The following is a 12,010-nucleotide window of genomic DNA, read 5'->3' on the forward strand; positions in this document are numbered from 1 at the left end:
TTCTTGGAAATCATCTTTGAAATACATGATTCAAAAATAATAATTCTCAGCGCACTGGTTATTGTATTTAAGGAAGTATAGATCAGTCACTGAGGAATGGGCCTATACTATTCCATACTCAGTGCACTGGCTACTGTATGTAAAGAAGGGGATGTGATCAGGATCCTGACCATCAGAATACAGACAGCAGGTTCCAAACAGTCAGAATCCTGGGGGATCCTGAAGGCAAGTATGCAGAAGAGGTGGGGTTTATAGATAATGTTAAAATAGAAACTGGTACCAGACTGGATTTTGGCTGTTGGGAAACAGACTGTTAGGGCTGTTTCACACAGTACGGTTCCTGCCGCACGGTGAAATCCCGTACGGCCAGGGAGACGTGCCGCACTCAGCAGTTGTGAATGGACACTATTGTGTCCATTCACACGGGACGGCCACGGCCCGGCCGCACGGCTGCAGCCGGATCCCCCCACTGGAAGGGACGGCTGCCGGGCTGTGGCCATCCCTGCCATTATAAAATTCTGAGTGCGGCGCGGCTCCCTGACCGTACGGGATTTCACCGTGCGGCAGGAACCGTACTGTGTGAAACAGCCCTTAGGGTTTCATACCCAACACTGAGGAGGTACATCAGTAACTGAGAAATGTAATGTATACATATACCAAAGGCACCTAACCCTAGGTCTCTGCCCCCTAATAATTACTTCTGTGTCCTGCCTTGTACTGTAATGCTGCCCCACACATTAGATCACAGGCTCTCAAACCCGGTTCTCAGGACTCCACAAATGCATGTTCTGCAGGTCTCCACAAGTGAAATAATTAGCTCCACCTGTGGATCTTTTAAAATGTGTAAATGAGTAATGAATACACTTGTGCACCTATTAAGGATGGCCATTGACCATCGAATGATTAGAAATCGATAGTTTATGACCAATGTAGAATAGTTTTGCCATCGATGGGGGGGGGGAACCAAATGGTTTCCCAACATCGATGTCAAGCTTTAACAAATAGTTTTGTTTTTTCCTCAAGGGGCCGGGATATGGAGCATGGCTCTGCCCCAACATCTATGAAGCACCGCCACCATGTTTTGATTGGCCCACAGGCCAATCAGTCCCAAAAAAACGGATGACCATCGATATGTAAAAAAATTGATGGTCATCCATTGCATAGTATTACAGTATCGATGGACAGTTGCACTTTTGCCATCTATGGCAAAGGCAACAATACCAAACCCTTCAACCTACAGGGTGACCTGGAAAATGTGAACTGTGTGGGGTCCTAAGGACAGAACGATTTGAGGTACGAATGCACCACGCTGATGGCTCTAACGAGGCATTTTATGTTTTTTGTGCACATCGCAAGGTGTTTTGGTATGATTATGATTCGATGCATGGGCCCGCAGGCTGTGAGATGGATCCTATGAACTTACATGCTGCACATATCACCTGTTGAGAGTGGGTGCAGATCGTTAGCACATTGTGTGTCAAAATGCCCCAAATTGTGATTCTGGGACTGCCGGGGAGTTCAAGGGAAATTGAAAGACGACTTAAAGTGCCCATACACTAGCAAGATTTATCTTCAGATCTGGCTGGTTGGAACAAAAACATGGTTATGGATGAGTGACAGTTTGTCAGTTTTCCAGCATTTCCAAGCAAATGGTCAACTGTCATTTGCTCTCATCCATAACCATGTTTTTGCTCCAACCAGACAGATCTGCAGATAAATCTGCGTGTGTATGGCCACCTTATGTTCGGATGCTGGACGTTCTAATGTATGGCCAGAAATAGTCTTTGTTTTCTTGTTTGTTTCTTGTTGCTCATTATGAATTGCTAGGCACTGCGGAACCCTTGTGGTGCCATATAAATAAACAATAGTAATAATAATTAAGTAAAAATGGAGTATAAGGACTATTAGGGACAGCAAGGAAGTGTGCAAGTACTCATCCTCTACCCACAGTGCAGTGGTAGGTTAGTATTTTTACTGAACTAGGAGGCTTTCACAGAAAATGGACTCTTCCAGAGACTGACCCATTAGTTAGTATCCCTTCCAGGCAGAAATGTATGGAGATGGGGAAAAACAAGCAATTCTTTCCGAATAAATGGCTGATGCATGATGATCGGTGGGTTAGTTCAGACTATGAAGCCACACATGTTAATATGGTCTCTTCAGCTTTCCTAACTACTTTATTAAATAGAAAAAGCGCATAATGATTGGGAATATTCATTGCTCTATGTTGGATACCCAAAGAGTGCTGGTCATTCAGGATAAACCCACTGGAACAAAAACAGTTTTTCATTTGTAAAGAGCGTTAGCGATACAAAGACAAGAGAGACAGGACTAAAAGTATCAACTCACCGTCTGTTTGAGAAGAGAAAGCAGGAAGAAAAAAAAAACAAAGCATAAGTAAAAGGAAAATGGAAAAGGAAAAAAAAGGGATAAGCACAACATTATATACAGAGAAGCAGAAGAATAAGCAGTGCACAGCCAGAATAAGTGTACCCATAACCAAACACACATTGGAGAGAGTCATCTCGTGGCCTGACCCAACCTCAGCCAATTAATTCACTTTGGACTAGACCACTGAGGCACAACGTAATACAGCTAGGTCTTCGTGAATAAATAGCTAGCTTGCAGTCCTGTAAATATTAAATCAGTCCATGGAATGGCCTCCTCCACTGTCCACAGATGACAAGTACATTTTGCAAACCTGTGAATTAGTTAAACAAAAGCAGATTAACAGGGAGGGGAAACTTCAGGAGATGGGAAGTGGATTACTAGACAGGGTCAAAAGATCGACAAAAGTTGTCCCCATTTATTTTCTGTCGAAATGGATCCCCAATTAGTGTAATTGTTCGCATGGCACACTATTCCATTCTCAATTGTAGTCCAGGTGGATGGTCAAGTATGAAAAAGTGGAAAACTCATGTCAACCTTACATTTTGACCCAGTCATCCATCTGACACTGTAGATCAACCAGAACCAGAGAAGAAGGATCAATAACTGCTGTCGCTGTATATATCTAATAAAACCTTTTACATGCATTTAAACAAACCTGTCACTGTATTTGCTGCTGAGTAACTAACAGAAGCACAGGAATTCACACTGCCCCCTCACAAATAGTGGAAACCTTTCTGGGAGAGTACGGCATTGAAGAGACTAGGATTCCAACATTCCACATGAATACAGCCAGTGAGACAACTGACCCAGTGGCCTTGATGAAATAATGCTCTTTCCAGTCATTATAAACCCTCAACTCTATGCCCCCGCACCCTCGCAAACCTTAACCCTTGTAGCTATGGAAACGCTAATGAAAGGTCTTTTACAGATTCTAACCAAAAGAAAATAAGAAATAAAAAAAAGTTTTGTTTTCTAAGAAATCCCTTGCAATGATCATATATTTTTTTTTTATAAAGTTACCACAGTAAGTACATTGCCACTTTGTTATACAAGGTACAAAAAACCTCTTCCACAACTTGACATTATTTGAAAATAACGTAAAAAAACATTACCAGTAACTCTTTTGTGCTGTGATTGCACAAACATTTGCTTTCAGTGTCTTGCTAGACAATCTTCATACGGAAATAGTGGACATGGGTTACAGCACAGTTATAAAACAGTACATTACATAAAAGTACAGAACCCAATTGCATCCACTATATCCTCTTTGAGATCCTGACTAATTTAATGCTTTTAAAACTAAATTAATTAAGATAAAATATATTATAATTCAATAAAGAAATAAAAATGTAGTCCATTATTTTTAAAGGGTAATGTAAAACTCTCCACATGTACATCGCCCATCCTCATTATTTGTCTCACCCTTGTTTAATGACATTAAACCGTGTACAAAGTTTATGGGGGGTATTCTATCTCCCGCAGCCATCTCCCGATGGAGATCCAAGATTGAATACCCCCTATATGTGGGTTCATATGTCCCGCACAGTTCATTGAAGTCACTGAAGCATCCCATGAATTTATAGAATTCCGCAGCTCATGGAATTTCAGAGGTGACTCAATATTATACCTCTATAATAGAGACTCTTTGTATACTAACATTTCTACGTTTTTTTGCTAAAGATGCATCATATGAATTCTCTTCGTGCCCCAGAGCTATTCAATTAGTGGGGGTTTACCCTGCACATGAGTCCAGAGTCTGACTGAACCTCAAAGCAGTCTGCAAAACCCAACAAATATCGGGTCATGCGTGGGAAGCCCCCCTCCGCACTAATAACGCAGCTTCTGTGGAAACCCTCCAATTACGTGTAAACTGTGTCAGTCATGATAATAGAAGCCATCCCTCAATTTGGTCCTTTTGCAGACTTCCTATTTAAGATTTAACTATGCTCGGATAACTCTCAGTCATTCTCCAGGGGACAGGATATGCTGGGTTTCAACCGCTCCCTGCAATGTAGATACTCACGTATTCTATTTACAATCAGACTTTCAAATGAAATAATTTATAACTGGATGAGTAAATAGGATAGCAGTTTGCACAGAGGCTCAGGTACTGGAATGCTCAGGTACTATTCAGCAGAAATGGAGACCTGGGAGCTAGGTGACTCTGGAGCAGGAAACTCACTAAAGTTAGAACCATGAGGTATTAAATAGGGACAGTAGCTTACAGCAGTGGTTCTCGACCTCGGTCCTCAAGTACCCCCAACAGTTCATGTTTTCCAGGTCTCCACACAGAATCACAGGTAAAATAATTACTGTAGCTTAACCTGAGGTTCTTTTAAAATGTGTTGGTGAATAATGAGTGAACCTGCTGGGTGATCTGTAAAACATGAGGACGGAGGTTGAGAACCACTGGCTTACAGTATGTAACCACTAGTTCTATACTTTCTCAACCTTCATGAACACCAATAACTGCTATCCCAATCATCAGATTAAAAGAAAAAAAAAGAAAGAAAAAAAAAAAAAAGCAGGTGAGGCCTTATACAGAAAACCCGGACTAAGGAAAGAAACACAAAAAAATAGGATAATTGGGGAGAATGTATTGGCAAAATACTAAAATAGCTTTTGATAATTAATGTAATAGTTAAGTAATGACTTAAACATTGCATTTTATGTTAACTAAATATGGGTTTCTGAGCAACCACAGAATAGACAGGTATCCTGGTCAGACACTTTTTTTCCCATGAATGGAAGAGAAAAATGCAGGGCCGGCCTTAGGCATAGGCAAACTAGGCAATTGCCTAGGGCATTTGGAATGCCTAGGGGCACCAGCAGCTTCTGCTGATTAAAATGATATGCAGCATGCCTATACTCTGTGTGTGAGTGAGGCTGTATCTGCATATGAAATAGTGTATTCATGGAAATCACTGTAACATAGCATTCCGTATGCAGGTACAGCCACAGTCGCACACAGAATAAAAGGCATGCCGCATATCATTTTAATCGTCGGAAGCTCCTTGTGTGTGCTGGTTATAACGATGCAAATAAGATGAATTTTCAACAAAAAAGGCACCCAATGTTAGCAGAACTGGCCAGGAGCTGCATGGCCTATTGAGGGAAGATGTATGAGGAAACATCTGTATCCAAGCAGAGGCAGAGATCACAGTGTTAGCGGCTGTGCGAGTGCTGTCTGCGGGTGGGTTGGTTGTGCAATAGGGTTCGGCATATGTGTAAGGGGCATTATGTGTGTCATGTATAAATGCATTAATAATGTGCGACATATGCGTAACATGCATTATGTGTGTCATGTGTATAAGGGCATTAATAATGTGCAACATATGTGTAATGGGCATTATGTGTGTCGTGTATAAGGGCATTAATAATGTGCAACATATGTGTAATGGGCATTATGTGTGTCGTGTATAAGGGCATTAATAATGTGCAACATTTGTGTAAGGGGCATTATGTGTGTCATTATGTGTATGAAGGGCATTAATAAAGGTTGGCATAATGTGTAAGGGGCATTATGGTTATAAGGACATTAATAATGTGTGTCATGTGTAAGGGGCATTACTGTGTTGTATTATCAGGGGTGTCCCGAGAGAAAGGGGTAGGGGGTACAATTACCCAGGCCAAAGTCTGATGGAAGGGCCCAGTGGGGGCCCCGGGCCCCCTCTCCTTAAGTGACAGCAGCAGCTGCACTTCTTCTCCTCTGCCCAGCACTCACTGCTTTGTGCTGGGTTGCAGTGTGGCCATGGAGGTGCTTAAAATACAATATTTTCTCAGGATATTTTTCTAAGGGTATAATGTGAATAATGTGAGGAGTAATGTATATAAGGTAAACTGGTTCTACTGTGTGATGTAACGTGAATAAGGGACACCATCGCATGACATAATGTGAATAAACTTGCACTACTGTGTGGCATAATTTGAATTGGGGGTAAAATTGTGTGGTCATGCCCCTTCCCAGCAAGAACACACCCCTGGTTGGGCTGCGCACCGAATGTGTGCACTGTTTCTATTTCAAATATTGCGGGTAGGAGCACCAAAATGATGATTGCTTTGATGAGGGTTGATGGTGCTGGGAAAGGGGAGCAGGGTCAGAGGCGGAACTAGTGGCGGTGCTAGGGGGCACCAGCCAAAATCTTGCCTAGGGCATCATTTAGGCTAGGAACGGCTCTGGAAAAATGGCAACATAAAAGGACAACTGGCATGCAAAAACTTTCAATATTTCACTTAATTTCTAATTCTATCAACATTATATTAAAGGGATTTTTATTTCATATCAGTTACTTTTGAGGAGTTAAACAGTATGGATGGTGTGTGTTGGTTAGCATTACTACCTCACAGCAACAACAAGCCAGGTAGTTCAGGACATAACGCACAGGCCATTACCCAGACAGAAAAGGGGCAGTCTAGCACCTATTAGCATTCATTTAAGCACTATGACAAGTTCTAGATTTATAGACAAAGTGGCTTAAGAGGTCTTGCATAGCTTCCAAAGCAAAGGAAAAAGTAAATATTAAGTCAGCACTGAATAAACTATTTACACAAATGTCACAAGTGTAAATGCCACATATTTCATTATAAGGCACATATAATTCTTAAATCTATTCTACTTTCTACCCTGATCAGTATTTGTCAGATATTTCACAGGCAGGAGTCTGAAGGACAAGAGCTTGAAGTGGATGTACTTGGAGGGTATAAAGCAGACATGGCCAAACTATGGCCCTACAGCTGTTGTGAGACAAGTCCCATCATGCCTTGCCACAGCTTTGCTATTAGGGAATGCCAAAATTATGGCAAGGCATGCTGGGATGTGTAGTTTCACACCAGCAAGAGGGCCATAGTTTGGCCATGCCTGGTATAAAGTGTCTAATAGCGCAAAATAAATTATTGATAGAAGACTATGAACAAAACCAGTAAACTGAGTACTCACAATGTTTTAAAACATCATGTACCCAGAAAGACTACCCTAATGGGGCCTACTACACATGTAGCGAGATAGGGCTTTTCTAAGCCAGTGGTCAGGGAACTGGGGTAAAAATGAAATTCCTGGGGGTAAAAGACGGTTGCACTGCCGAGACCCACCAGGCATGCCTATGAATCTATAAGCCTGTCTGGCTGTGTCTCGGTAGCCCGACTGTCCATTACCCCAGGAATGATATTTCATTGCATATAGAATCTATATGTAGATTGTTTATGCATGCCCAGCTGTGTGTGTAACAGTACTGTAGTGTAAAAGGACCTGACGCAGTGCAGTGCATCAGGCCCTTGTGTATAACACGCTTGCCTGTGTGATGCCCCGGGCCCCTCCTCCAAGTCTGCCCAATTCTTCAGTAGTCGGCTAGTTGCTGCACCATCTTGGCAGCGCGCAGTCTGTACTGCCGCTGTGCCACAGAGTTCTTTTCCTGGTTATAGGCTCCTGTCAAGGTATACCTATCTCTAGTCTAGGGGAAAAAACTGTCACTATATCATCTTGAAATACTGACACGAATACCCCTTTCACACTTGCAAAATATCCTGAGTTTTTGCACATTAACCCGGGATTTAGCTCAGTGTGAAAGGGTCTTGAAAGAATATCCCGGGATTTCTACCCTGGTCCTGACCTGGGTAGATTCCGGAATCGACTCGGGATGCGGTCAGTGTGAATGGTCCCGTACCCGGGACTTTAAAAAAGCTGATTAGAGCTTTCTTGGGCTCACAAATGCTGATGTCATCTTTCAGAGCCCTGGAGTCCATTTCTAATGACATGCATATGTATTTGCAGGGATTTCCTATGATTAGTGTGAATGAGGCTGTGCCGGGTCGATCCCAGGTTCAAGTGCAGTGTGAAATTGTACATTCCCGGGAAGCATCCGGGAACACATTCCCGGGTATGACCCGGCTCTGCGAGTGTGAAAGGGGTATACTAGTTGCCTGGACGTCCCATTATCAATGGCTATACCACACACAGTAATAATCACCATCATCATCATCATCAATGGCTGCCAGGCTGTGGATATATCATCAATTTCTGGGGGCACAGTGTGTATTACAATTATATGATTTCCTTCCTTTTAAATCAAGGGGGTAATGTCAGCGTATCTAAATATATTTTGGGGGAAAAGTAAAAAAGTTCCATGACCCCTGATCTAGCGAGATCACTTAGAAAATTGCCCCTTAATCGCTATGTGTGTAGGCACCATTAGATATAATTTATTTATATGCCATTTTGCAACTATATTATGTTGTCAAACATTTGCACAAGTTTACAAATAGCTGACTATTACTAGAGTGAAATACTCTCTGCTCATCAGCTATCACTGCTGAAATACTAACTAGAACATGAACTTGTGCCATATTACTATACTTTCTACTTTCATAGAAAGCTTACCTTTCAGAGCGATGACTTTGGAAGCCGGATTCATAATGGCGCTTTCAGCCGATATTGGGCGCCTCAGTGGAGTGTTTGGATCTGCCATGTCAATGATAACCACCTGAGCCTGATCCCCAACCTTCTCCCGAATACAGATAAACTTGTCAGACTCCATGGTAAGGGTGCTGAAGCCAATGTTGGCCGGATTAATCCCCAGATTCTGAAGCTGTAATTTAAGAAGGTAAAAATAAAAATAAAAAAATCACAAATTGTGTAATGTTCTCTAAATCTCAATTAAACTACTATATTACAATAATCAGTTGTCCTGATTATCTAAAAATGGACAGAAAAAGAAAAAAAAATTACAAAAATAAAAAACACTTTTACATGGCTGAGCAAGTAAATTATTGCTTTCAAGGGGAAACCAATTTAGGTCTTCTGGTTACTTAACCACAACACAGAACAGAATTATTTATTTTTACAGTGTATAGAAATACAAAACCAAGATTGGGACTGCTCAAAAGCAAAACAGCTTGGTGTGTATAGGGAATTCAGTGCAGGAAGTGAGAACTGGGAAGACTTCCAATGCGAGCAAAGCTTTGAATAAAACTACTAACCTGAGGCTACATTTACAGGGACATACTGCTAGAAATGGCAAGTGAAGCTGAAACAGACAGGTTGCTTCCCCAGACAGAAGACTGCAGCAAATACTCTTGGGGAAACTTCCTTGCATTTGGCCCAATTTTAATAAAAGTCAAGCTGCCACAAATGCAGTACAGGTTCCCCAATATCAATACTGCTTTTAAATTATTTCCACATGCTTCATATGCATAATAAAAAGCAGAAATGTCAACTACAATCCACCCAAACTTCTTACACAACAGCACCTTCTGCGGGCTTGTCCGATACCGGGATGGTGATAAATCACAGCCCATTGCTGCAGATCTCCCAGGACAGCACTCTAGCAGAGCGTACATTTAGGTGTACTGTAGCTTCTGTAATAGCAATGGGGGAGTATGTAGTGAATACCAGCCTATGGCTAACCATTTATTAAGTAGCAGGAATTATTTTACACAAGGTATACTCCCTGCCCCACTCTCCCCAAAGATGGCAGGAAGTACTAAACAGGCAAGTACATCGTTAAGATGGAGGGCAAAGTCATTTGTTTATTGGGCATCCAATAAAGCTATTCTATGGTTTTGCCAAGTGGGAAAATGTCCAAGGTCTGGCACTCCCAGTGACAATCGAATAACTGTGTCCGGTGCCCTCACAAGTGTGCGAATGTAGAGAAGAGAGGTGCGGCCCTCCGGAGCATTAAAGTCAAACGACAAAGTACTATTAGAAAGAAGAGGCTGGCGCTCCGAGGACTTGGTAACAAAGTGTATTCAAGGCTGTGAAACAAATGTTTTGGGGCTGCACCCCTTCTTAAGGTGTAGGTGTTTCACAGCCTTGTAGTGTTCATTCTAGCACCCGCCATATTTGAAAACCCATGCAGTTCCTCTTCCCTGCCTGGGGTGTCGCTTTCTGCTGTAGTGCTTCTAGCATAGTGTGGTCTGTATATCAGCACTGATCTGCAAACCAGACCTGTGCTAGAAACACCACAGCAGACAGTGACACCCCAGGCAGGGAAGAGGAACTGCATGGGTTTTCAAAGATAGCGGGTGCTAGAATGAACACTAGCCTTGAATACACTTTGTTACCAAGTACTCGGAGTGCCAGCCTCTTTTTTTCTAGTATGTGCAGCACCAGGAAGGGCACCTGCTCACAAAGGGAGAGTGCCGGGCCGCACACCCTCTAATAAAAAAAAAAATTATATATATTATTCCGCCTCTGGAAGTCTCCTGTATTTCTTTGCCTGCTGGAGCACCGCGGCTGTTGTGAGTAGCTGGGGAGTGTGCCCATCATCTGGACTTAGTGATAGATATAGATATATAGATATATATATATATATATATATATATATAGTGTTTACTCTAGGAGTGACAGCGGGCAGGGCGCCGGGGGGCGGACCGGGCACGCCGACGTCACAGCTGGGGGCGTGCCTGGGCCGGCGACGTCATGAAAGGGGCGTGCCCAGGCTGCCGCAGTCATCAAAGGGGGCGGGCCTGACTGCCACCGTCCTCAAAGAGGGTGGGCCCGGCCCCTCCGAAGCCACTGTGCTGCCGGGGAAGCGCCGGGCATCACCGTCTGCGGCGACGCTGGGCTTCCCCATGAGGCTGTTTTAGCGGGGCGCTGCCAGAGGGGCAGGGCGCATTTTGCCATTTAAAAATCAGGCAGGGCGCAGCGCCCCGCTAAAACAGCCTAGCGGGAACACTATATATATATATATATAGCCCACTGACGAAGTCCATGACGAAACGCGTTTGGGCGTGCCTCACCAGACACTATCTACAGTCGGACACCTGTCAGTAGAGGGAGAGCCGCGTATCTGCAGAAAAAGTCCCGGTGATATACACGGATTGACTAGCGAGATCCCCCAGCTCAAAAATCAAAAGGATACTGACGGTGACCGTTGCTAATTGATTGAAATATTTTATATCATGTGGTATTCAAGCCCACACTGATGAATTGTGGGGTACGAGTACTTGTCTTTTTGTGTCTTTTATGAAGTGGTGATATGCCTTTTATTAAAAACGTTATTGCACTAAGAAGCTAAAGTACATCTCTTTCTCACACATGCACAAACACAGAAGGTAGCAGACTAGCTTTAGAAGCTTTTGCTTTGAGTGGACTTACTAGTTAGAAATATAAAACGTAGAATATGATATGAGAGCAGAACATTTCACATATTTACTGCCTATTTTTTGCCCTAATAACCTTTGACCCTATTAAACTCTTTATTTCACATTCATGATACAGTTCTGTCAGCCCCATGAAGGCATGTTCAAATTCCTCACTGTATTATCCTCTACTTAAATGGTAGATTGTGATGGTAATCACTTTCTCTCAACTGCCTTAAAACTACCAGAGGGTATTACAAGAAGTTCTCAGAGTAAGAAGAGATTTGTAAGGAAACTCCATCTTGGGTTCATAGGGGTTTATTTACTAAGATGGGAGGTCTATTGAAGACGGAATGTTGCCCATAGCGACCAACATGCAATCTCCAATAGAACGCCCATCCTAATAATTAAACCCCATAGACTTTACACATATTACAGATGGAAAAATGACAGAAGTCTGGGACTGCCAAAGAGTATGTATTTTTTTTATTATATCTATATTATTATATATTCTAAAAGTCTGCCAAAAACATGTGAATAGCCT

At 42.6% G+C, this 12,010-nt stretch overlaps 1 protein-coding gene across 1 annotated transcript in view; it reads right to left on the bottom strand.

The window, feature by feature from the left end:
* Positions 1-12,010, bottom strand: part of LOC146009016 (clathrin heavy chain 1-like) — a 69,813-nt gene that overhangs the window by 44,059 nt on the left and 13,744 nt on the right. The window contains exon 2 of the mRNA XM_083148988.1: positions 8,765-8,972. Within this exon, the coding sequence (XP_083005114.1) occupies positions 8,765-8,972 (208 nt within the window). The remainder of the gene's footprint in view (positions 1-8,764; positions 8,973-12,010) is intronic.

This window comes from Crinia signifera, chromosome 1, assembly GCF_055691185.1.
Source record: "Crinia signifera chromosome 1, ASM5569118v1, whole genome shotgun sequence".
NCBI lineage: Eukaryota > Metazoa > Chordata > Amphibia > Anura > Myobatrachidae > Crinia > Crinia signifera.